The sequence below is a fragment of the Apostichopus japonicus genome, chromosome 14 (genome assembly GCF_037975245.1).
Source record: "Apostichopus japonicus isolate 1M-3 chromosome 14, ASM3797524v1, whole genome shotgun sequence".
In the NCBI taxonomy this organism is placed as follows: Eukaryota; Metazoa; Echinodermata; class Holothuroidea; order Aspidochirotida; family Stichopodidae; genus Apostichopus; species Apostichopus japonicus.
This window is the reverse complement of record NC_092574.1, coordinates 17,276,316-17,304,076: the sequence shown is the minus strand read 5'-3', so window position 1 is coordinate 17,304,076 and position 27,761 is coordinate 17,276,316. Positions and strand designations below refer to the sequence as shown.

Here is a 27,761-nt window from a genome sequence, read left to right as displayed (position 1 = left end):
CAATGAAAGAGACGAACTGAATAAACTCCATATTTAACCAAAGCAATCTGATAAACTTAGTCTTAAAATCTTACAAAAACTTACAAAGCAGAGAATCTGGATCAAATCATGTGTGATAGAGGTCCGTTTTGAGAAAGGAAACACTCCTTAACTTTTTAAGTTGTATGGATTGCCCTTGACGACAGTTCAGACTTGTCTAGCCCCCACAAAACATACTCCTTATCAGTGGAAGCTGCAAAGGTAGGGTTCCATCCAAACAAATGTGTCTTTATAACTTATTACATTTTGGTCAAAGGTTAACAATAAAGAAATTCCTTTGGGATTACCAGGCTGTATGTACACTGCCTATTACAAAAATGAGCTATCCTGTAAATCACATCTCAACACAGAGAGCTATTTATGTCAAAGATGATTCCCAGCGAGTTCTCAACTTTGATCACAGTTTTATCTTTCCATGTAAGTTTGCACAATTTTCTTGAGTAGCATAATCAAGAAGAAGGTACCATTGTTTGTTGCCAACATTGATTTAAGTTGACACATGTATTGCACTTGTTTACATTTATTATCAAAATATGATCTACCTGTAATAGTGTGCCACCAAGCATTCTCATTGGTGGATTTAAATTTATTACAATTAAAGATACAAAGAACACATTCTCAAATGATGCACAGTATTGACATTTGAATTTAGCACACCAAGGTTACTTTGTACAATAGGAACATGTATGCTGAACTACAATGGCTATATAAACCTGATTTACTATAGCCCTACTGTAGGTATTAAAGGTGATCACAGACTCATAGACTGCTTTTACACTAGATCTGGATCTGATCTCGAGATCAAGAGAGTAGTGTAATTGCAATTCAGATCCAGATCTGATCTCGACGTCAATTCAACCTCAATTTAACAGTGACCCGAGATATCTGTTTATTTGACCTTGCAACAAGTCCCAAGTGTATGGTTTTGTGTTTCGCGGGAGACTTGAGTGGTGACTGCCATCGTTATTGGTCCGTTCAATCCAGCATTTTGGTGAATTTTCAAAGCCATGTTGCGTATTTCGCGGCTATCAAAGAAAATCCAATGCATGCTTATTGTGGGTTCTTTCTGTTGAGTAATTTTAGTGGCAATTCTCTGCAGTGGTGTCGCCAAGGGGGGGCCAAGGGGGCACGTGCCCCCCTGGAAAACCTAGTGCCCCCCGAGTGCCCCCCCATCTGAGATTTGGGTTGGTAAAAATATATATATATATTTTGTTATATTCAACTCCCATCATCTGAGTTGGTTTTTCATAAGGACAAAGAAGCACAGTAATTCGTATTTTCTTCAAATGAGCAGCGAAAAAATGAAAAAGTTTATCCTTGAACGTCGGGTATATCGAAGTCGTAACCCGCGCCATCACAACAGGTGTCGATATTTACATTGAATGTGTCAGTGCTCACGCCATACCAGCGGATATACACGTCCGCTTCACGAGCTACATGACTGTGAGAAGGGAGGGTACTGCAATATGTTGCCTTGGTCTGAAGTTCACAGGTTAGGAGCTGACGAAATGTGAGAATGTGAGGGTCCGCAGGCAGTGCAGGCACCATACTTGCCTATATTTGTGGACCCATATATTAACCCTGTTGTGTAGGGGGTGCAGAGGTCATTTGAGGTCAGATGCTTGTAGGAACAAATGGCGAATGTTCACACCTGCATACTGAGCCATACTCGATGTGTGATCAAACTTTGGATTGCATGGTGAGATCCCTGATAGGAGCCAATAACGATGCTGGAACCTATTACATCTTAATAGATAATGGGCGAAAACGAGAAGGACAAGAAAGGAGTCGGGGGTCATGCACACATTAATTCAACAAATGTAGGTTCTATTGATATAGGGTTAGGCATAATATCGACAGCATGTGGTTCATATCCTCTGCAAAATTCTGCGCCTTGTTAAAATCATTACCTCAAAAATAGCAATTTCTGGAGATATCTTCAGATCGAATTTAGCATCAAATGTGGCAGCATTTTGCATCTAGCCCATCCTCTGTATGCGAAAATTTTCCAAAGGGGAGGGGGGCAGTGGCGGCGGAACCGGGGGGCTTGGGGGGCTCAGCCCCCCAATGAAAAAGTTGAGGGGGCAAATGCATGATAAGCCCCCCCAATATTTACCAAGGCTCCGAAACGTGCATCTGCCCATTTTTCAATGCATACTTGTCGATCTGTCCGATGCACACGTATACTATATAGGTGTAATAATTTTAGTAAATGCTGGGGGACCCTCGGCCCGTCCCCTGGCTATAGACCACATTGTCACCCCAACCGCGTCTTCAAGCTCCGTGAAAAGTGGAAGCAGTGAGTGTGAGTACCGGTAAACGCAACACAACTTCGTCTTAGGCCAATGACTTGCTTCATTTCAGCCAGTTCTCAAACATCCTCTTACTACACTCAAAAACGTCTTTGCGAGTACACTACGAGTAATAGCTACTCTCTTAAAACACCATCGAATATACAAATTGCAATGTTTTTACCGACTTTTACGTGCAATCTGAGAAATTCCAGGCTTGAGACCCATATTTTAGGGCTAGGTATTCGCAGCATAAAACACTCGGGAAGTGCCGTTTCCGGCCATCTGGGGATTTGAAAAACCCAAAATTTTCTTGTACGCTCCGCGCCAACCGATGGTGGCGCTCCGCTTAGATAGTCTCTACACATTAGCCTCCCCCCAATAATTTTCCCGTTCCGCCACACCTGGAGGGGGCACCCCCTCCCCCTTAGACCCCTCCTCAGGACGGCAATCCGTATCCACCTAAGTGCCCCCCCATCAAATGCTGGTGCCCCCCCTGTGCCCCCCCAGACTGAAAAGTCTGGTGATGCCACTGATTCTCTGTGCTTCGCCCATCTTCCTTCTGTGCTTCCAACAAACATTATATGCAGCACATACCCAGCTGTTTGCCTAGCCTAGTACATGTACTGTGGCAATTACATTCATCGTTGTTATGTTTGTTTTATTCTGTATCGTTATTTTGCTGTTTTGTCGGTGTCAGTACTACGTACAAGAGTACATATAGTCTTGTATTATATGTGTGTATATATATACAGTACTGTAGCGAATGCACAGCTAGCAGCAACCATGGCAACTTCACTGCTTTATTTCGCAATCCGCACTTGCTCAAGAAGACACTCCCAATTCCATAATACTGGCAACATCCGCGGAGGATCTGAGTACCACTTAAAGTGTAAACGTGTCCAGATCAACATTGTATTATACCCTGGAGAGATTACAAGGGCAGATAACATCACTGGATCTGATCCGGATCTAGTGCCAAAGGATATTTGCATAGTAGAACTAGGCTGTGATGACAGAGAGTCACATTCAAACATTGTCAAGGCCTCCTTCACTAGAACTTGTAAACATCTGAACTTTCCTACTGTACAGTCATTTCATGTTTCTAATATTTCAGAGAAGGGAGGGGATGGAAGAGAATGGAGGGATGAGAAGGGCTGGAAGGTAGAGGAGAGTAAGGAAGGAAGGAAGGAAGGGAGGGGAGGGAAGGGAGGGGAGGGAAGAGAAGGGAGAGAATGGAGGAGAGAGAAGGGGAGAGAAGAGAAGGGAGGGGAGGGGAGAGAGTCGAGGGAAGGGAGGAGAGGTGAGAGAAGGGAGGGAGGGAGAGAGGGAGGGGAGGGGAGGGGAATGAAGGGAGGGGAGGGAACACGTGTCGAAAGATTAGGGAGCAAGGGAGGGAGAGGTCAAAATGTCATTGATTCTTTACTGATGAGCTAGTAATCATGTAAGCTCTTAACACTGCCTACCATGTTTGATGACACAATGACTGCACAGAAGCTCCAGGAACACAGGGATAAATATGTGCAGCAAATATGAGTTTAATATGGTATGCAACATGGCTTGAATATGAACAAACAGACATAGAAACATTCATCCATGTCATGTTTGAATTTCAATCACAATGTTACTGTAATTACTCTCAAAACAATAATTGTAAAGCTAGCACACACTCAGATTATAAAATCATAATTTGGCTTCAGTTAATTTCTTCCAAGGATGAAGTGTAATAGCCTACTTTCCAGTATGCATTTAAACTTGCCATCACAGTGATGTCTATGCCTAGAGCAAGAGTGGTACAGTACAGTGCAGTAAGTGTAGGGACATGTCAACCAAACCGAAAAAAAAGAAACTACACAGAAAATATGAACACATTAACACGAAAGTATCAGCATCAGATTCTGAAACCACTTAAAGGCGGAGATTTTCAATTTTGTTTTTGTGTAAGGCTCTTACTGCTAGCAATCATATGTGTGTTACAGTGGTTCTCACAGTAAAGTTAATTCCCTGCCTGCATATCTATAGTCTTGAAAAGTCCATCCCAAAACTATGACTGGTTGCGGTAGAGATGGTTTTGTTCTTTTTCTGACAGACTGACACTGCTTTGCTTTACCTCACATCTTTCTTCACCATGATGCTTTGCATGTTCATCCGATGTTTTAGGACTCTTCCGACAATTTTGGGCAGTTTTGAACTTTAAACATTTACAAGTAGGAGTGCAGGACAGGTTACTACTGTACGGTAGGCTTCAATTTTGTTGCCGATATTAACCCATAAAACAATCCATGCAGAAACTTCAGATACTTTAAAAAATTTTTTACAATATATAAAATTAACACGCCTTGTACTGTAGTCTGTAGCCAATTAATAAGCCTAGTACTGTAGTCTTCAGCCTACATTTATATGCCTGCCTTATTTCTGTTCTTACTTTAGTTCATATAAATGCACTGATTGGTGACTCTCAGATCAGTCTTGTTGCAGCTCTACAAGTATTGATTGCAGCCAGGGGTGTAACCGACCATCCTTTAATAGAGTCTTTATAATTTACAGACCATCTGTATATAGTGACTTGGCATCATTTTTCACCATGCCAGAGATCTGACACCACTGTTTATTAGAAGAGGTATATTTAGACAGACTGAAATGATCATCATATGACATCTAAACTCACTGATGTATGGTAAGAGCAAGAAATTACTGCACTTCTCTAGCACCATGACATGGGTGTATCAGCAGCAAAGGTACAGTAAGCCATCATGTTCGCATGGATATATACTTAGGTTATAGGACCCTAAGAGGGAAAACAATGATTTGAGTATTTCAAAGAATCTGCGCTGAAGATCTTTTACTGGTACTTCATGAGCTCCTTCTCCATGAATCTGTACTACTACATATATACTGAAGGGGACTTGTTAGTCATGACATCACCTACTATGAATCTCATCAGAGCCTACAATACAGTACGAGAGGATATTAAGTATATCATAAAATTATCACAATTAGCATTCAAAAAAGTTTAGGATATTATTATCGAGCTGTCAATGACTGTGGGCCTTAAAGCAGCATTTTGCGTTGGGTCGCTTTTTTCCACTTTTTTAACATGTGCATCGATTTTTTTACATGTATCAATCATAAAACAGCAATCTAAGATACCATCCAAGTTTCACCCTGCCAAGAGCGTTAATTAGCGAGTAATTAACGATTTATGTTGATAAATGAGAAGAGTGTCCTCGACAAATTTCACAGTTAAAATTAATCGCATACAATTCCGCCAAACCCACTAGTTTGAATTCAACCAATCAGAGATGCAGGTTTAGTTATGAGCCGTTGCTAAAAATAGATTCAAGACTTCGCATTGGTTGTACCAGGGAGTTGTTATGCAACTCCCTGGTACAACTGCCATATAGACTGTACACAAATCAAGCGTGGTGTTATATTACGTATCTGTCAATGACGTTCGTAGTGTTTAAATATTCATATTATGGGCGAGGTTTATTGGGTTCCCAACGGAAAATATCTTGGAGAACAACAAAGTTGAAAGTTGCAATTTTTTCGACTTTTATGCCACCATTTGAAGTAAAATATAAATAGATTACCTAGTTATGTATGTCGTTATGGCAAAGTGGAATCGGTGAGGTTGAGAAAAATCATAGAAAAGGACGCAAAATGCTGCTTTAAAACATAGATAGGTATAAACACTGATATTAAGAAAAGACCTCAGGTTGCTACTCATAGGAAAGATCTGACTTTCAAATCAGATGCCACAGAGAGGGAGGCGTGTACATAGTAGTACTATAAACTGTGTACAGTACATGCATATATATAAATGTACATCGAGTGAAATCTGACATGATCTGCACATTTTGGAGTGTCACGAAAACATAGCCACTTCTATCAAAAGAATCACTCCACAACTATTTATTAGAAACAAAGGTCATATTTTCTGTATGACAATGTAAACAGCAACTATGGCTGTTGTTGCCATTATATACACAAACCAAAGTCAACATGTACATGAAAACATTCCACTGTTCAACAGATGCAGTAAACTTCTTATCACGATTCATGAAGAGCCACTTAACTGAACTCACGCTGATTGTCCTCATTGTACAGATTGTTCAGTATTTGGCATACACAGCTAGCATGTTGTTTGCAGGATCTGTCTTAAAGATCATTAATATTGCCAAATTTGCCAGATTTATTATGCATTTTACTGCCACTGTTCAAACTATTTTGCCTCACTGAGACTATTTAATGTCTAATTGAACCCATCTCTATGGTTGGCAATAATTTAACATGGAGGGCCATAGCCTCTAGGAAAATACTTTTGAAAACTTAGAATAGTAAAATTTGGTGCCGCAACCGACAACATTTAAACGGTGAATATGATGAAATGAAAAGATCCCAACTAAAAACAAAAACATATTTGGATTAATTATCTTCCACACACAGTAATGTGTATATATAAAGGTCTCTATTCCTGTAAAGATATGCTCTTCAATAAGATTTGAAAGTAAACACATGTTAAGCAATATAGTACAAGTACAGTTCTCTATTTTACAAAAGAAAAAAATCATCTAGTCGAGATCAATGGTAATGACATTAACAATATGCCTCAAGTATTTAGCCAGTGGATAAGTTTGTGAAATGTGCATACATTTCCTGTTAGTCATCTAATTGGAATGTAGAGTACTTGTAAACAAAAGGTTAGGTAAATGTCTGCTGGTCTGTTGGGATCTGTTAAGTTTTTAATATATAAATATATATAAATATGAATATATATATATATATATAAATCTCTCATAACTCATTGGCAACAAAAAAACTATGTAGCTGAAATGATATTATGAAGCAAGGTCAATCAGAAAAACTCAACAACAATTTGGTAATTGAGAGATTTTACTTTTTAAGTTGCATTACTTTTATGGTATAAATACAGTGTTTGACCTTTCTTTCAAATAGTAAAATTACTTCTGCTGGTTGAATTTCAAGACTGTGCCATTGGCTTGGGGTTTGCCTGAATGAGTCAATGCCATGGCAATAACACCTTCTCTCTGGGAACTGAATATAGACAATTTTCTGTAATTTTGGGAGGTGGATAGTCATATCCAACAACATGTAACACTAACTCTATCACACAAGGATTTCTGCACGGATCCTATCTAAGTACGGCAATTTCTTTCATTCGAGACCATGATGACAGAGTGAAAGTCAAACATTTAGTAAGCAAAAGAATACAACCTGGTTGTTACTAAACCATAGACTTATTAAAGTTCATGTATTGTCATTAATTGCAGAATTTCATAAAACATGCTGAATTTCATGTATGGTCAAAGAACTGTACTTTGACAATAACCCCACAAAAAAGTGAGTTCTTCAGCCATGCCATCCTTGATCTCTGAAAATGTACATCATCTTAGGGATGAAGTGATATCAAGTTTACACATCTATACACTGCTCTGCAAATACGTGAACTTTTCCTCCGTAACTTAACAACCTTTAAATTACAGACAGAATTGTGCTCACAACTAGAGGATGGTTAAAATATCAAACCACCTGTGCGCAATTGTACTAGAAAGCTGCAGAGGTCATTTACAGAAGGTCAGCAACTACCATACCATGAGGGGACTTACAGGATTTAAAGTAAAACTAAAAAGCATAAATGGGTTCAAATTTGGCCAAGGAAAGGGTTTGTCCACAGGAGGGGAAAAAAAAAAGAAAAAAAAGTATGTCAATATTTTTCAGCCAGAAGAAAGATTTTAGGCTTGAAATACAGAATCATGCAATATATGTGAGACACTGTATGCCAAATAATTAATGGAATGGAAACTAAATCAAAGTTGAATTTGCCTACTGGGATTGACAATTTTGAGACTGAGTCTAAATCCTTTTACTAGTATGTTATGTATTCGTCACATTCAACTTCAAACAGCCACAGACCTTACAGAGCCATAATTACAATACAGTATATTCAATTTTCCATGCAGACACAATGAAGATATTTCATTTTATGACCAACTTTATCATTTGGCCTTCATTTTATGCTGGATATACTCTTTTATTATTTAAAACTAGCTAAATACACTGTATTAGATCTATTTCCTCACTAACCAACCCATGTTAAGTTGAATATGAGCTATACTATAATGTGTTCACTGTACCATTGCCCATATTTTACAGTACACTGTACCATACAGTGACTTTTCTTTCCTACCTTACAGTATCCTCTCACACTAATCCTCTTTAAGTCCCACATCTCTTATTTCAAGATTAAGTACTAAAGCCAATATCTGTTGCAGAGTTGGGAATAAAAGAGGCTTTCAGTGGTTAAACTGGCTTTCAAAGTCTTAAATCTAAGGCAACCCTAATCTTTTGAACTTTTGAAGGTTGCCTTGGTAACACACTGAGCTGTTACTTCTCAAGCACTTGAGCCCAGCATTAAATTCTAAAAGGCCTTTTTCCTACTCATAAATCATGGTAGCAAAGACACATTACAACATTTGTCTAAAATGTGTTTTCAAGACAATTGAAATGACAATTTCAAACATGTGTTTTAGTTCAAATAAAGTTATATATAACCATTGTCCACTGCATTGTTTTCTGGTTTTACGATGATTCTAGAATAACCTTCTCAAAACAATGGTGCAATTAGCTGATATTTGTTCAAAAGAGTAACTGAGTTTCTGCAGAACGTATTACATACATGCAGAAGTTCCACATTCCAACAAGAGCCCCCATCCAATTTTGGGTCCCACCACATAGTTTGTAGACCATCAATTTAAGCAAACCAAGCATAATTAAAAAAATAAACATATTACCAACATATGACACATTCAATAATGATGATCAATTATTGAGTATACAGATCATTGGTATCCCAACTATGGTATGAATGATGAAAATACTACTAATTAATACTACTCACGTAGGGGTACAATTAACAACTAAGTACTGTAAGTATTGCACTGAAATTGTGAAACACTTTTCAATTTTACTATCAGAGAATCTGTCCAGGGGATGGGTGCATCCCTAGAATTACACATTTTCAGCCACTTGCTACAAATTTGCTAAATAGGGCAAGTGCTTCAACAAATCTACGGACTAAGTCACTTTCCCATTGGCCTGTTAATACCTGAAATACAATTTCAGAACACATCAGTTTCTTTATAAGGGCTGATGGGGGCAGCCCAATAATAGTTACTTATAGCTGTAAGTCAAGGTTTTATGTTAGGTATGAAAATAATGCAATTTTTGGACTGATGATAGTTAGACACCTCATCAAACATGTACATGTGTTCATGTTCTTAATGTCTACTGGTAGGAAAGAATATATAAGAAATAATATAATTAATAATTGAGAATAATCAACCAACATGAAAACTATTGGTGGATAGTGATGGTTCCAGCTGGGCAAATGTACATCATTATTTGACTAAACTATTGTGAAAAACACTGTGAAAAATTTAAGCTAGTATATACACCTCCAGTATGGTTTACTCTCTGTTCCTATGGTAATTCATGAAACTTCCAGAATGGTGTCACAATAGGTATAATGCCATACAACTGTAGGCCCTTGGAAACACTAGATACATAGATCTTTCATTAGTGCAAAAGTTTTCACCAAAGTGGCAAGTTATCACAGATTTGATTATTATCATATATCAGTTCTAAAAGGCTCTCATTGCCTTGATGACTGAAAATAGCCAAACTTTGGAAGGTCCAGATTAACTCTTAAAAAAAAATTCAAAATATTTCTTCAATTTCTGAAAGCAGATCCTACCCAACTTCCAGTTAAGCATACATAGCATTAGCAGTAAGTAGGTTACGGTTAAATTCCATTTGGTGTAACGCAGTCATAATCACTGCAACTAATCCCCCCGTCCCTCCTGTAACTACACAGGCCTATAGTCTAGAGTCAATATTCTGGTACATTGAAAAGAATTCCTGCAAAACGCTTCTAGAAAATAATAAAAATAATGAAGGAAAAAAGTCTTATTACATTTTAAAACATGTTCACATACAAATCTAGTTATGTTAAAACTTCCATTCAAATAGGCCTAGCCTAGACTATATATAACTAAAGGTAGCCCAAATCGATTCAAGTGTTGGGCTGAACAATTCATTTCGTACGTAATACTAATGGCAGGCATAAAGGAATGTCTGGTTGAAAAAAGAAAACAATTTGAATTCGCAGCCGAATGGCAGTGCTTTGCCTTTTTGTCATTTTCGTCAAATTGGTACAGCTGTTGACTTTGTACCTGTTTTGACAAAATAGTAATATTTACTAAGAGTACTACTACTAGGCCTGCCATGGGCCTGCCATGGGCCGGGAGACGTACCCTGTAGAAATGCAATTTTGCACAGCCTACCTTAGGCTTTAAGCCAAACGTTACTCGTTGGATAGCCTACTTTCACAAATTGTGACACTAGGTAACAGTAAGGACCTTACTTAGCCGTTATATCTATTAGAGTATGATAAGAATGATGAGGATCACCTCAATTTCGTTTATTCCTCTCTCTTAATGACCATCAGATGTACGCAACCGGGGTTGTCTTCGAAAAGATACGATGATCAGCACCAACAAGTAGTTGCACAAGTGCTAGCAGTAGTAGTGTCCACATACCCAGAAGTCTACCTGTTCGCGTAACATAGAGATAAGGATAGAATGTGGTGGCCGATAGTAACGCTCAAGTTTAGCCCATTATTACGGAGGGGAAAATATTATATCTATACGTGTAAGTAAAATGTCAGTGTTCTTAAGATCAGTAATATAAGCATTTCGTAATAAAAATAGGAATTATATTACTTTTTCTTATTGTAATTATGTAGTTTTTCCACAATATAAGAAAATAAAGGATTCAATTAAATAGCTATACCCATTTTACAATGGACGCATTAGGGTGGTAGAACTAACATTCCAGGCATATTTGTCAGAGGGTGACGTCAGTGTGAAATATTGTGGGTAATATTTACCAACAATTTTTCTCGATTCAAAGAAACGCTTGGAGCCGACAATATTTTTTAGAAGCAACAAGGGGACTACAAATAACTACACAGGTCAATAAAGTCATATTATCTCATTCTAAATCACAAGCTGCTTTTTGAAAGAAGGGTCTCCATTCTATAAACATTTTATATCTTATATATCCTTCTGCAAAATCATGGAACAGCGTTACGTTACACACAGATAAGATCATTTGACTGTGACTTCCTGGTACTTCTTCATTCGACTTAATTAAAGGTAATCAGAATTGGCCCCAAATATGCCAGAAGGTCAAAAAATGGTCACGTATGTCCAACTTCGGAAAGCATTTTAGTAGTAGTGGTAGTATTTACTTTTCATATAGCGCTTTATACCAGCGATCGATAGGTCTCAAAGCGCTTTACTGTAGGCCTCAAAGTATTTTCATCACTGAGTTGTCTAATTTAGCACATCACAATGTCTGCCAATAGTTGGAGTTATAAAGTCACCCGGAAATGATTGAAAAACATTGCCGATGACCTATAATTGACCTAAATCAGTGTAAAACTTTGCAAGGACTTCTAAGATCTATTACAGGAACAAGTCACGCATTATACGCACATATTTGAAAGCGCTTTGAGTGTCGCTATCACAGGTGCTTTCCAACTTTGGAAGAACCTGCGTTTACAATGTGACCTTTTCCTTCTGAAAAAAATATATTGATTTGAAAAACCTCGCGCAAATCGATTTGTTTCCTGACATACACACAGCTATAGTTTTCAATGGAAAATAACTTTAGAGAAAGTATATCCCTATCTGTGTGTGTGTGTTCCTAGTTCTGTCTTCGACGAAGTTAATGCAAGGCTAGATCCTCGTAGACTAAACTAAACAAAACATTATAACCTCTCACTTGACTTCCAAACACTGCCGCATAAGGACCAGGTCGACCCAAGAGAAATAGTTGCAAAGATATGCCCATATATCAACAGAAATCCCAAGAATCACTCTACAGTCAATGCGTGCATGCGTACTAGTCGCCACTGAGGACTTTTCAGGAATTGAAAAGTGCGGGGGGGGGGGAGATTAAAACAAGTACCTTAATTCAAAGGTCGTGCGTTTGTTAGTACCGGCCACTTGGGATGGCAAAGTCTGACACGTCAAAATTCGGCATATATAACCGATATTAAAGAAAACAATAGTCAACATTTTCATATAAACAGTCGAAATGAATGTCAAAATATCTTGCTAATGTCTTTTTATCATCACAAAGCTTTGAGATATAAAATCGGAAAAATACGCAGAAGTTTGAGTTAACAGTTGAAATTTGTATACCAAATGGTCGAGTAAGACACAAATAATTGAGACATTTTGCGTGGATAGTCTAAATTTTGACAAAATAGTAGAAACTTTGACAAAATACTCGAAATTTTGACAAAACAGTCAAAACAGGGTGAAGGTAAAAAGTCCAAATTATAAAGCCGAAATTGTTAGAACCAAAACTTAGTCGAAAGATTGATATGAGAAGACAAAAACTAGAGATGAAATCTGAAGTTTGCAAGTGCTATGATAGGCCAAGAGCTCAGCTATCATGTGGTGGGTAGGATATACCAGTTAAAAACTTCTATCTATGCTTTGGCAGTTTTTGAAAGTGACGAGTTTAGTGTGAGTCATGGGAACCTGTAGCATGTAGCTTGGCATATTTCAATAACCGTTGACTGGTCAGCTGATAGAGAGGCAATTGGCGGCAGCATATCGGAAGCTAGCAGCCAAGTTACGCAAAGGACACTATTACACATCACACGTATGGCTCGACAGGGGCCACACGGGTAAATACACAACTTATTACGGCCATAAAAGGAGATGTTGCAATGGTGTTCTGTAATATCTTCAATTATTCGAGTTATGGAGGGATTTGAGATGCCGGAACAGAACACCAGAAGCGATGAGACATTCCTCTTTAACGTATCATAGAGTCCATTATCAGTAACAATGTTGAGTCTTGACTAGCTTGAAATGACCATAGACGTTTAAGCACTACTCCATGGGTGGGGGCACCGAGCGAGGCCTTCCTCTTTAAGGTCTACTATCGATAACAAAACTTATGTCTTGACCAAACATCACCCTAAACGTTTTACCGCATTAAAAATAGCAAAAAAATATGCAAAATTCAATAATCCATATATTTAGAGATGACCTTGATCGAATTTAACTTAATTTTCAATTTGAAATATTGTTAAACTGTTTATAGTGATTTTTGGTCAAAATTTGGGTAAAATATATTCAAGGGCATCATCATAGGCGTAGGAGGCGGGGGGGGGGGCGTGGGGGGGGGGGGCCGCAGCCCCTAACCAAAAATAATTCGGGCAATATGCTGAGAATTTTCGGGCACCTACTGAAAGAAGAATAATTTGTAATCTTAACAAGAACTGTTTTTTGATGTACGCCTATTTATAAATATTTTATATTTATACTGGTTTAAAATAAATCGAAATCGAAATCTGTTTTCAATGGTTAAACTTATATTAATATTATCATTATTATTGTAACGACTTCCCCAATAATCATAACCAATATGGAAGGGTAATTACACGGAAAATGATTGCTTGTTATTGGTATGTGATGTAATAACCCATGAATGCCTATATGATATGCACATTAACAGGTTAACGTGCGCGTAGCGCATGAAAAATGTTGGTTATATTATTCGGGCAAGTCGATACAGCCCTCCCCCCCCCCCCCCCCAAATCAAATTTGGCTCATATGCCTATGGGCATCATTATGGTTCGACCATGCACTGAATGGGAGGGGGTTACAGCATTTTTTTTCAGACAAAATCTAGAATCATCCATTACCCGCATTAATATTAATAGCTCAAGCTTTATTCGTCGGTCTGTGTACTATGACTGCGGTATCCAGAATTTTAAATTAGAGGGGTGTTGCCATGTGAGAGTTTCAGCCGAACACCCCCCCCCCTTCGGAGGTCTGTGGGTCCTTCTCCTCCCACTCCAAAGAAGGTTGTGCTATAGTAACTGTAATTTAAATTTGATATGCACGAGGCTGAAATGGGGAAATGACGGGTAGACGACGCAACAAATAGGGCGGACCAAGGATCTTAATAAGGAGAGGCTGGCCCTAGGGTTGTTTAAGCCGACACCCAGGTAGTATGACGAAAATGTTGTTTTATTTAGAGCCGTGGAATCTTGCATTCTGAGATATAATTAGTTCCCAACGACTAGCGTCAATTTTCCTGACAAACAGCAAAAGCTTCCCGAGGACCCATCCCTACGGAAGATGATTTATGGAGTGACCCGCACCAAACATATTAAAGAGGATGGTCTGATCTCTTCTCAGGTACTATACCATAATGTTGGAGGTGCTGTAGATCGAATTTTAGGGGGTTTTTGAATTTGAAATTGTGCTAAAATGCCCTTTTTGGTAGAGAAATTATTGTTGTTATTGATAATCAACTTGTGCAATGTTGATGAGGAAGGTCTCACCACCTTGCATGTACTATTATGTCCTCTTAGATCCATCCATAACTTGAAGATTTAATTTCGAGGAAAAAAGTCATATTTTTGGAGGTGATCTCGATCGAATTTGTGAATTTCTAATTTGAAATAGAACTGAAAATGATTATGGTCATTTTGTTCAAGAAATAAGATTTGTTACCGATACTAGTAAACCTACACCACGATAAAGGCGTAGGTCATATCTCTTATGTGGCACCAGTTTCCGGTGTTTCAACTCCCTATTGTATTATTTAATTGTGAAATGCAAAACAAAATGTTCTTGCATGCACCTAATACGTTGTCTGGTTGCCCGTTGCCTCTTGTGGTACGCTATTGTTGTGTCGTTGTGTCCTTTTCGTCATTGTCTGCTGTTACGGGCTGCTAGCTTCCGACAGGCCGTTGAGAAGAATACAATCGGTCTTTATTATAATAGTTTTGGTAAGAATGCTGTGATTCATGGAAGAAAGTGTTCTATCCATAAACAAGTTTGTTGAACTCAGCCTTTCTTACTGTTAGTCAAATTCATCGAAGAAAAGTTTGGAAACGGCTCAGTATTAAAAGGATGGAGGAAATCATAACATGAAAACCTTCAGTACAATGATTAGTTATTTATCATTTTCTTGCCTTCTTCGTAGTTTCGTTTTGACTGTGACTGAGTATTGACACTAAAAGTAAAAGTGTTGTCCTCGAGTTTTAACTTCATTTGTACTAACTGTATCGTCATAGCCACCAAGAAATGTGTAGGTCGTAACATCCTACACCACGGACTTACAGTACTGTATAAAAGAAAACGACTGGATATTTGAAATTCCTTGTGGATACAACGTGGTGAGTAGCAATATTTGTTTTTAAGAATTCTCCAGCAACTGATATGACTTTCCTATTTCAAATTAGTTTTTGGTAAATTGTACGACATTATGCATTGTATTGCAGCCGGGCAATGAAATTTTCCTTGTTGGCTTTCTAATGCTAACTGAGAATGAGATGAGTTAGTAGGTAGTTAACTAAATTGTAACCAAACGATTGCTTTCTACAACCTGGTTGTGGTTTGCCTGTTTTAGAGAACCCTTACATACATGTATTAATGTGTTAATGCTGAATTTTGCATAGGGAAAAATTGTATGAAAAACTTGTGAATTAATTACCTAGTTACATAGGCCCTGCAGTACTTTGGTGTTATTAGGTTACTACCACATACCGTATATTGCTGTAGGTAGAGCTGGAGTCAGGACACATTGTAAGCAACAGTAATCATTCTTTCAAAAATTATGAATATTACCTAAATAATTTCAATGATCAGACCTGTATTTTGTGACTTCCTATTCTTTCTCTCTTGTCCAATATGTACCTTTTTGTATTGTTTTCTTTCACCAAACGACCATGCAATATTTCAGCAGTGATTATTAATTTATTGATAAGGTGTACAGGTTTCTATACATCTGGAAAAAACATCAAAGATTCAACTATTGAGGGTGAACCTAACTTCTAAAATACTCCCTTTTTGCTGCCCTGCCCCATCTATGACATATTTAAATCAGTAGCATGGTCACTTCGAAGTTCGAACACCTACAGTAAGCCTTAAAACATCCCAAAACTATATCTTCTGGTCTAAATCACCAGAAAATATACTTGATATGGTGGGAAAATTGTGTTATATTACGATACACGGCCAAACTTTCTTTCCTGCAAACTGTTTTCACGTTGTATTCCAAGAAGATTCTCCGTGATTGTGGAACTGGTATTTCTTTGCTAGAGTATTGCGAAGTTCGGACACCCAACCCACAGTGTGGCACTGGTGATAAAATTGGTGGCGCAGTTGCTCTTTCAGTAATTATAACAGACTTCATAGATCTCCGTCATTTTATTGACAAATATGTAAGTACTTTCTTGCACACGGGTCATTTTGGAGAGAAAATAACTGTAGCTTCGTACTTTTTGGTGAAATTTGGCATTTCCTGTAGGTTGTCATGGTGAAATCGTGTATTTCTTAGGGTGTCCGAACTTCGCAGTATGCCGAACTTCGCAATACTGACTATACCACAATACCAATTTTCATTTTCTTTCTTGTCAGGTTTTGGTGTTCAGAGTTTGGTAACTTCTGTTAAAATATCTTCAAAAAGATGAATGTCATTAAGTGTAACAGACTTGGACATCTCATCAATATACTACTGTTCATGTGGATGTCAAGTAAGTCTCATTTTAATAGATACTTTCCTTAAAAGTGCAAGCAGTTATGTCAAATCTTCATTCAGACATATCTTAAAAAACATTTTTTGGTCTATATATCCCTGCCTTGTGCTTTGATCTTTATCCAACAACAGCTATTTTAGAATTTAGGAGTTGTTAGGAAACTTTCTTTCCAATGCTCAAATTGTCAATCTAAAGTAGATAAAAATGAACAGAACTTTCTTGTAGCACTGTAGATCATCATTAAATTAATATCCATTTTCATCATCCCCTGACTTACTAATTCCTGTCATGATGAGTTAGATACTATATATAGCCTACTGCAATGACATATTTAGAATTAGTCTTAAATTTATGTTCTTTGTAATGATCACAAACCCCTGGTATGTGGGGAAGTTCACTGGTTCTAAGTTTATGTAGCCAGCCCAGATTTCTTAGTATATACTACAAATGTTTCAAAGCAGCTGTTTATTTCATTGCAATGTAGCTTTAAAGATGAACTTTAGCTGGTTGACAAACACAGAACTATATCTATTCATTCATGAATATCTTACTACACAAGGGCAGCTCAGTAATATCTTTCTTGTTTAATTTTTGAAACTTCCATTTGCAGGTCTTGTCCAGTCTAGTAATCATGAAACAACCACAGCAGGAACACACAGCACACAGAGACAAACAATATCATCATGGTCAACATCAAGAGTGGATGCTCACGATACGATGGAAAATATGACTCACATAGCAGCAGTAGACAGCACTACAGTAACTAATATTGAAAGTACCGTTCTCACTACGGTTCATGAAACATCGCACGAAACTGTTAATAGCGATCTCGAACCTTCTCGTGGAGTCACTGACATTTTGGAAACACCAGTGGAGGAGTTGACAACATTGTTAACGACATCGCTGCAAGATAAGGAGGAATTTGAAACTGTAACCTCTCGGACGGTCGGTAACAGCTCTGCCTCGTTAACAGCTTCCTCCCACACCTCCGTTGAAGTTGATGCAACAGAAGCAAACCGGACGGTGTCCAATGGTGAGGTTACAACGTCAGTACCTTCAGTGTCCTCGCGAGGATACGGTCCCAATGAAACGAAGGCAGCAGCGACTTCCAGTCCCTTTGTCTCTCTTAGGTCCTTACCAGAGTCACCCAGGGATAACACAACCATGATAGTTACCATGACAGGTGACTGCAAGATCATCCTCCAGGATAAAAATGACTTCGTCGACAAATTTAAGAAAAATCTGATCGATTCGTTCGAATATCTGTCCGACAAAGATGTGATAATGTTAGACGCAAGATGTGGTTCTGTTGTCATAGAGATGATGATTTTCCTCCCTAGAAGTGAGGAAAATGCCTTTTGTGATGCCATGGAGATAGGGTTCAATTTTACGTACAACAGTTCTGTGTTGCAGGTTAAGAAGTTGGTGGTCAAAGGAGAGCCTGAAGTGGATCCCACTCTTGTGAGTGATGGTGTAGTACCCAATGACACCAGCGACCCCGGGGAATTTCAACAGCTGCTTATTTTCATTGTGATAGGATCCGTTGGAGGTGCTTTCATCTTGTTGTCCTTCTTTCTTCTCTGCCAATTTCTCGCCCAGAAGCTTGTCAAAGCGAGCAAAAAGTCATACCGACCATCAGACGAACCTTGTATTAAACTTGCGGATTTTAACATGGCACACACGTACATCCCCAGGCCGCAGAGCATCTACAGTGCGACCACACGCAGTTCCTTTCTGCCTTACGAGAGCATGGACCAGGGTTATCACTTTTCGATCACTAGTCCCACGCCGTATGTGTATGCTGATGGGGACCAGATTCGAGAGCACTATCAGGAAGTGGTGGAGAGGGAACCTGTCACACCCACCTCAAAAGCAATCAATGACTTTGGGAGAAGTGGCATACCAAGCTGGGACCTTCCTGTTTTAGAAGGTAAAGTTGATAAAAGGTAGAGAAAATTATAGTGGGAGGTTGGATGGTTTGGGGGGAAGTGGGGGAGAGGAGGGGGAAGTTGGCCTACAGGTACTGCACATGTGTTATTGTAAGGATGATATATGATTCAGGATAAGTACAGGATAAGTGAAAGTATGAGATGTTTGGAAAAAAGTACAGTAGCTTCTAAGTGTACATTATGGAGAAAAATATTAAAAAGAAACCACAATGTAAGCTCAGAGATTCTCTGGTGGCTGGTCTTTTACTGTATGTGATTCGATTAGCTCCAAAACGTCACAGCACCACTGCATTTAGTTTGTAAGACTCTTTAAATGTAAATTAGGATAAACCATGTTGTTCATGTATACATGATACTGTACCTATGCTAGGTTGACTGTTCAAAGTAGTAGTTTGAGGGTTGTGGATTCTGTTTATCAACCAGACAAAGAAATAAATAAAACAACCTCTGCTTTATAGTCTGTTGTCAGGCCTGATAGCATGTTTATGTGTCATGTGGTTTAGAAAAATGATTTTTTTTTTTATTAGCAAGTTGCTAAAATGACGAAATACTAGGCTTGTGTAACTGTTAATTTTTTTTGGCAATTACTGTTAGTGATGATGGTCTGGTCTTTTTGTGCCAATTTGTGCTGACTCTACTGTATATTACAATGTCAAACCCTTGTGCTGTAAATTGTATGAATTATTGTATGCATTTGAGAGGAGAGATTTTATATTTCGTAGGGTTTTAATCATGTTGTGTTCTTGTCTTCTAGGGGTCGTGCAAGAGGGTAGTAATGCGTCTACTCTGAGGTTGGACGATCACAAACAGGCTACCAGCAGTACTTTCCATGCCCCACCAGAAGACAATATTCCACCCCCACCGACCGCATCCCCACCACCACCACCCCCACCCGCGGTAGAATACCACCCACCCCCGAGCCAGACGGGAGCAGCAGGCTCCATGGTGAGCGATGATGGTTCCAGTCATACAGAGCAGTCCTCCTCTGGTGATACCCGGCATCTGATCCATTCCCCAAGACAACATGACGTTGGAATTGATAATCCAGCTGTTGATATTGATAATGCCTATTTCTGAAGGGAAGGATATAAATCTTTGGATCCATATAATTGGTAAGGCTGTTTACACATAATAGAGTTAGTTTTAATAATTTAGCTACTGAGGGCTATTTTCCATGTACTAATCAGCAGTGACATGTTCTTCTTTAAAGGTAGTATGATGCAAAGTTTTCAAAGTTTTCACATTGTGTGTATGAATCTTTCGAGATGAAAGCACTTTTCCTGTTCCTTCCTGCTTGGGAAGGACCTGCCAGAAGAAGTCTGTGTTATTTGGTTTTCTTTGAGCTAATTTTAGTCTATATTCGCAGCTTCTGTACAGCTCCATTCAGTTGTTGTATAAATGTGTGACTTCAACTAAGTTCAACTTGAGTTTAATAGTACAGTAGCTGTTGCAGGAACACCAAAACATGGTAACCTTGGCGTAAATCTCTCGCGCCTCTTTTCACCTGCCACCTGCAGGATAATTCTACTTCTGTTAGACAATTTCTAAATATATGTTACAGTATATTGTTTGGAAACCACAGGAAAGTGATATGTAGTAGGAAACTACACAACTTAGGCATCTCACATTTAGGAGAATGTTTAATGACCTTTAACTGGTGTTGAAAAAAGGCTGAAATATGTGTACAATATTTTGTTTCTTTTAAATATATGATGATATCACGATATTAGTGATGTGATTAAATCCATCCAGGGTTTGGGAGGAAATTATTGTTTTGAGATAAAGACTCAGTGAGGTAATCCAGGTGTCCTATGACTTCAGTTCATATACAGATATCCAGCATATATAGCATTGCCAAAGTAAGCTAACATTATAGCATCAGTGCAGACAGCCAACATGTATCATTGCCACAGTCAGATAACATGTAGCATCAATAAAGCCAGTCAGCATATAACATTGCCACAGTAAGCTTACATGATAGCATCAATACAGACATCCATCATATAACATTGACACAGTTAGCCGACATATTATGATAGCACCAATACAGACAGCCAGCATATATCATTGCCACAGTCAGCTTACATTATAGCATCAATTCAGACAGCCAGCATGTATAGCATTGTCAATTAAGCTAACATTATAGCATCAGTACAGACAGCCAGCATTACCACAGTAAGCTAACATTATAGCATCAATGCAGACAACCAACGTATAGCAACGAAACAGTTAGCAGTTATATAATAGTTAATATACTGACAGCCAGCATATAACATTGACACATCAACATATAGATTTTAATTAATTAGCACATACAACAGTGTTTTAAAAATGACACAGAACAAAGGAAGGATATAATGATTTGCACAGAAGTGCCTTTGGTGTTGTATTTGTATTCATGAGTTAGGTCACATAGACAACCACATCTATTCATTCATTCAGTCATGGCTACTAAGCATTAAGAAATGTTTTAAGTAAACCCTACCCTAAAAGACCATTTTTGTCATCCCTTCAGATGTCTTGTAACTCTAAAGCAATGTGTACAAACAGAAGCTTTAACTGGCAATCATGAACCAAACTTGTATGGCTTTATAATACATTAAAACATGTTTACCCTGATGTACTACACTTTAATATTATTATCAATGCTTTCAGAGAATAACCCAAAGAGATTGAGTTTTTCTTTTGCACTCGTGTATTAGTCTGGGTTATCACATAATCAAACGGGCTTTAAGCCTTTTCTGTTACAAAACAAACAGAAGTTGTTTTTCTTCCCATGCAATTGGGAGTCACGAAAACTCACGATAATAGTCGAAATTGCTATTTTACTGTTCATTGCTACTATGCTATGTTCATTGCTACTATGCTATGTTCATTGCTACTATGCTATGTTCATTGCTACTATGCTATGTTCATTGCTACTATGCTATGTTCATTGCTACTGTACTATGTTCGTTGCTACTATACTATGCTTGTTGCTACTATGCTATGCTTGTTGCTATTGTGCTATGTTGATGGTCCACCAGGTCCTTCCAACATAATATCTGTATTACATACTTATTTGATATGAGGTTTCCCTGGTGTTTCAAACATTCAACTTTATTCTTCCTATAAAGAGATCTGCACAAGAAGAGTTGATTTGTTTATTATGTATTCATATAGATAGTAGGCCTATATACTCAGGAGGTACTGGTAGTATAGTACAGTATGGAGAGAATGTCTTGCGGGACAAGACAGGACATAGATAGTAAACTTGAGGAGATACCAGTATACTGAGAGTTCCTCTTTGAGGGAACACTCATAAGTAGTGTATATTGAGGAGATATAAGTGTACTCTAGGATGGAGAGATCCACCAATTCAACTTCAAGAGGCTTGTTATTCAATAATTTAGTATACCCAATGGAATATCAGATAGGTTGCAGTATTTATTAAGAGAGTTGCACTGTATTTCTTTCCTTTTTTTTTAGTGAGGGAAGGATGTTGGATGTCATATGTTCTGTAAAACAATGGAATTATCTATAGGTTGGGGGAACATTTTGTTGCAAACACAACCATCTCCTTTCAATTTATGTTACTTGTGGTTGTAGCAAAGGAACAATTTTTCATTATTTGTGACTTTACTGATACTTAAATATACACATACAGTGGCTGAGCTCATAGTATATTGCTTTTGAATTTATGTGCCTTCCATCTCAGGGGTTGATAGCTTTTGCCACATTGTATATTTAAAGCAGCTTTTTTGAGTTGAGTTTCATAAAATAAAAAACAAATAAAAAATCCATAAACATGTTGGTTAATTAAGTTGACTAGAGCTGCAAGTCTTTTTTTCCAAGAAAGTTTCTAAAAAAAGGGGAACATTCAGTACTTGTCATTAAAAACAGACTGGAGAATTATTTAAAATTTTTGATTCTAAGGTTACTCTTCATAACTTATTTTTTTCTCCTGATGGATTAAGTTGCTTAGCCAGAGATTGCATGAACTTGCTCATTGAGTCCTACTTACTAGATTTGTTGCATTTAAAGAGCTTCTTACTTTTAGAGCTTTGTTCCATCTTTCCAAGCTCCCAATGTGAATTTTAACCTACATTATCAGAGGGTTAAGAATAGTTTTCTTAAAATAATTCTTGACAACACCCAGTTATTTGGCTCAACTGTGCTACCGTTGCCTTAGCAACAGTAGACAGCACTTTGAAATAGTATTCGGTCATGTCTGTGGGAGTAAATTGTTAGTGAATAAGGTTCAGGTAAAAAATTGGGAAACCAGTGAACCACACCCTTAGCTTGACCTTAAAAATGAGACTTTGTGAGGTAGATAAGGAGAGTACTATTACACAGGTTTTGTTATTTGACCCAAATCCTGTTTGCATTTTCATCTGACCTAATCTAGAGAGCAACTTTGGCAGCCTGCGAATTAGGGTTGATTATATAGGATGTAGTGTATGTAGCTTACAAGTGACTGATAGATAGAAATAAATGAATGAATAGGTTTTAACAATGTCTGTCAACCCATCTAATGAATCAAAACCACATCTCATTGTTGAAAGAAACTTGTTTACAAGCTTAACTGTGATTATCACTCTACAGTTTCAAGATACCAGTACTTAGTGGAGGTCAATTTTCATTTGAGGTCAAGATAGGTCAAAGTTTGAAATTATTGTAAACATATAACCACAAAAGTAAAGCTCAGATGAACTTCACACTTGATACTGTGTGTAAAGTAGGTACCATTAGTAGCATAGCCCTTGCTAATTATTACTTGAAGTCAGTATTAGTCAACACTTAAATGATTGTTAGTAAGTGTTACTGTGTAATGTTCTGATGCAAAACTGTTAGTTATAGAGAAGAGGGGAGGGGGGTGGTATGGGAGGGATGGATGGATGGAGGAGAGTAGGCTGTGAGCTTTTGTAAGCAAACTGAGATGGTGCTAAAGGAAGTGTGTTGTCTACACATGTCAAGAGTTGCTGCCATGCTGAATTGCAGATGGGTATGGCATATGCAAATGCATATTATAAAGCACATGAAAACTGCATATCAGCATATCATCATGTATATAGTGCATAACATAGTATGCATATATTGCACATCATCTGTATATCAAGACAGTTACACCACACATGGCATGCATAGTATATAATATAAAGACATGCCCAGTCTAGCGCACACTGAACATAAAGCACACTTCATGCTGCTGTTAGTGGCGATATCTAGGTCAATTATTATCGGCTGTGTAGAGAATGCTCAGTCAAGCACTTGCTTTTACCAAGTACATTAACTTTAATGTTATTAACAAATCCTTTCAGTTGTAAGTGGTTGTCTGCTTTTGCATGCAGGCCTCTATATAGAGTCAGGTTCAGAAATGCCAGAGTAACATAGTTAATGAAATGTTGAGCATTATTACAAAATCTGATCATGAAAAAAAAAAAGAGGAAAATTGAAGGATTCCTTATTGGTAATTGCAACGTTTCATCATATACAACACTGCTAAAAATTTCTGGGATAAACATGGAAATTTTCTGAAAAAATTGAATTGGTCTCCAAGTAATGGTAATATGTAGAGGAAGTACGTTTAATTCAGCAGTTTTTTTTTTTTTATAGTTTTTTATTAAATTTGCGGTTATTTGTGATAGAGCATAATTTCTTTGACACATCAAGGAAATATTTTCATAACAATGGCATAACATCATTGTTGTTCACTTAACAAGAAGTTGCATATGATGTCACCTTGTATTTTTGAATCTACAAACTGGAGTTTAGATAAATTTTACCAAAATTACTGCAGAATTACTCTGCATTCTTCTTGTCTGTTGCTAAATTTAGCTCTACTTAACACCTTTTATGTTATTGAAATTTCCTACAGTTCACATACACTGTAGGTGTATTACATGAATAGAATTATTTAGGTTATCACTATTCATTTCTAATTTCTCTGGCACAGAATGGTTCACTTAAATGGCCATGAAAAGATTCGTAGCCAGATTGGTTTTGTTGGATTTATACATTGTGCTGCTAATGGATTATCTGCACGGTAGATTGAAACACTTTAAATCAAGTTGTGGCTTATAGACCTGTATAATATCTGTCTAACCTACAGTATGTTAGGGCAATTTTTTTTGAGGATTTTTCTCTTTGTGGTCGTCCGTACTGCAAATTTGGTTGTCCGAAAATACTCAGCAAAATGAAAATGACCAGTATGTCTCTGTAGGATGTATACTGTAGGAGAGATGTGTAGGTTGGTGAATAGAAAACCAACTTTGGGGGGAGATAGTAATTTATCATTTTACCTATTTCAGGGTTGGCCATATTTAGTTATAATGCAAAATTTGAATTTGGTGTAAACAACTAGCCATCCATCGTACACTTCAACAGCAGATTTTGTACACTTCGACAGCAGATTTTGGTTGTCTGAGCATTCATTTGGTTGTCTCAGAATATCAGACTACCATTAACAATTTGCCATGTATGTAGAGCTGTACATGTGTGTTTAATATGTACACTACTTATTGTATGTGGGTGGTTCCTCTACAACTTACTCAAATCTTTCACATCTTGTTTTCAAAAAATTATAAAATTTATTAACATTTGAATTGAATTTGAATCATAGTTCACTGTGGCAGGGATATATGAATTTGACCTTACACAGTTATTGCCTGGCACAGTGCAAGCATGATTGGTGTAAAGTAAATATGGCAAGCCCTTCTCCTCAGGCAACTTGAGAAAGGGAGGAGGACATTCCTTAATGGTTTACAGGGTAAGTTCTTGCTTTAAACTTTTAACAACCACTGAAAATGAACCTTTGTAGTAAAAGGGAAGAGTGAAGTAGGTGGTTCCCCAGTAGAATTTAGGCTACCAATGCATACAATGTACTGTACATGTGTTGAGAAACCAATTACTGTATATCCAGATTCAAATGAATGTTATGCATTGAATTACACACAAAATTATGTGGATGTGGAAATATTTTCTTTCCGTTATTAAGTACAGTAATTCGATCATCCCTTTAGAAACCAAAATGTGTGCTAATATGTCCTTAACAATTTTTTTTTTTAAGAAGTACTTTTATAGTAATTTTAAATTTGGGAACTTTAGTTCACAGTGGGAAACTTCTTGCCAATTGTCCTTTTTGCACCAGGGTTTTATTTGAAAGATATTTCCAAACACCTATCATTCCACTTCGCAATATCTTCACTTTTTAAAATGTTTTCTGGCACCTTGCATCGTTTTTTATTTTTTAAATCTTAACCGGCACCTTGCTTTGACTAAGTTTTCTCTTCTCACATAAAATTTATGTTTTAGTTTTTGGCTTGCATAAAATAAATTTAATAAATAAATATGTATTCATTTTGTTACACCTTGCAAAGAAACTATGTTATTCAATTATTAGCCTGTTTTCATTAGATCAATTGTTTTGTATATAGATATTTATCCTTTAATATTCAAGCTCTAAGTATTCATCTTTGATGTATCTATGTTGACCTCGATCACATCATCCCGAGGAATTTAAGGCTTTACTTCCATGCAGACACACAGTATACTATAGTGTAGGCCACACATGACCACAGCCCCTAAGGATTAATTATAAGAATTTGGTGAAGGTAAGAAGCCTTAAAATGTATAGTGTAGATCTACTATCACCAAATGTCAATATGGTGGTCAAAATACATCATGTCCTTAGGGGTTCTGATCAAAATGTTCACCTCAACCAGAAACCAGACAGTAACATGATGGGTTGGAGAGGAAGGATATTGTGGAGGGGGGGGGGGGAGGGTGGAGGTTACAATGAGAGAGTTGGAATGTGTAAAACTAAATTTCGAGTCTATTTTGCTGAAACTTGGATAGTAGAGATACAGCCTATGTCTCCTCTTGGCTTTGCCTCCAAGACGCTGACTCCAGGCCTGTTTGATAACACAAATTTACAACACTCTCTACCAATATCTTCCCTGTCCACATTTTCTTGTTTGATACTATCTATTTAAGCCTTGCCATTTAAGTTTGCCACATTTAATTTGCATTTTGTCGTGTTGAAATATTTTATTCTTGTCATCCACTGCGATTAAGTGCTGTTTATTTATAGTCTTACTGTAGGGCCCATAGTTTCCCACGTTTAAACTGAAAAGTATCCTTCAGTATTATGTTCCTTTTCACTTTGTCAGTGTATTGGTTTATTTCGTACTTAAATTATTATGATTAATTATTATTATTTTAATATTTCTTTGTCCACATTGATCCTAAATTTCGGTTCTAAAACTGTTTAATAAACATTATTTCTTTTTACAGTTTAATGTGTTATTTTGGTGCTGCATAATGCTGTTTGTACATTGTTAGGTGTACTGTTGGTGTGACATGCAATATCAAGGTTCTTTCCTTTGCACACATTACTCAACTTTAATTCATCTGTAGTTATGTATAATGTTAACGTTTATTTGTTTGAATGTGAATTTGTTCCAAACTCTGCAAAAACTCCATGTTGTGAGCATGTGCTGTGTATTATCCACAGCTAAGCATTTATGTTGCCTAGGTTACAGCCGGTCATGGAAGGGAAACCTCCAACACAGCATTATTTAAATTAATGCCATTTTTACCTGAATGAATTCTTCCTTCCCACTATTGAGAAGCCTGAAGTTACATCACTTTTGTAACCTGGGAGATTTGAGACTTTGCATAAAGTTTGTGACAACTACAGTATTAAGGACACAATAGCATTATTACTAATTAAGGAGGAATCGACTCCAATTTTGCCATAGAACGAAAATATTGATTCACTTTTGTTGTATTTAAATCAATTTAGGTTTTCATTTTATATTGTTTGGAAATTCATCCTAATAC

General features: G+C 37.4%; 2 protein-coding genes across 10 annotated transcripts in view; one reads left to right on the top strand and one right to left on the bottom strand.

Annotated features, from left to right (window-relative positions):
* The window catches only part of LOC139979632 (uncharacterized), a 54,778-nt gene extending 43,796 nt beyond the window's left edge, over positions 1-10,982 (bottom strand). For 8 of the 9 annotated variants that reach the window (XM_071990622.1, XM_071990619.1, XM_071990625.1 and 5 more), the window contains exon 1: positions 10,823-10,982. The gene's annotated coding sequence lies outside the window, so the exon portion shown is untranslated. Of the gene's footprint in view, positions 1-84; positions 374-10,822 lie in introns of those variants that run through there. The other variant, XM_071990620.1, reaches the window with a different exon arrangement.
* A 4,238-nt stretch (positions 10,983-15,220) lies between these two features.
* LOC139979486 (uncharacterized) lies at positions 15,221-26,253 on the top strand. The gene is made up of 4 exons (XM_071990325.1): positions 15,221-15,627; positions 16,871-16,986; positions 17,600-18,919; positions 19,693-26,253. Exons 2-4 carry the CDS (start codon positions 16,920-16,922, stop codon positions 20,013-20,015), a joined length of 1,710 nt encoding a protein of 569 aa, XP_071846426.1. The 5' UTR covers positions 15,221-15,627; positions 16,871-16,919; the 3' UTR covers positions 20,016-26,253.
* The last annotated feature ends 1,508 nt before the right edge of the window (positions 26,254-27,761 follow it).

What these genes read in the sequence shown, in the direction of transcription:
- LOC139979486 (XM_071990325.1), top strand. Translation starts at nt 16,920, where the DNA reads ATGAATGTCATTAAGTGTAACAGACTTGGACATCTCATCAATATACTA. An exon ending in ACTGTTCATGTGGATGTCAA is followed by an intron (nt 16,987 to 17,599) that starts GTAAGTCTCATT and finishes TTCCATTTGCAG; the next exon opens with GTCTTGTCCAGTCTAGTAAT. An exon ending in GGACCTTCCTGTTTTAGAAG is followed by an intron (nt 18,920 to 19,692) that starts GTAAAGTTGATA and finishes CTTGTCTTCTAG; the next exon opens with GGGTCGTGCAAGAGGGTAGT.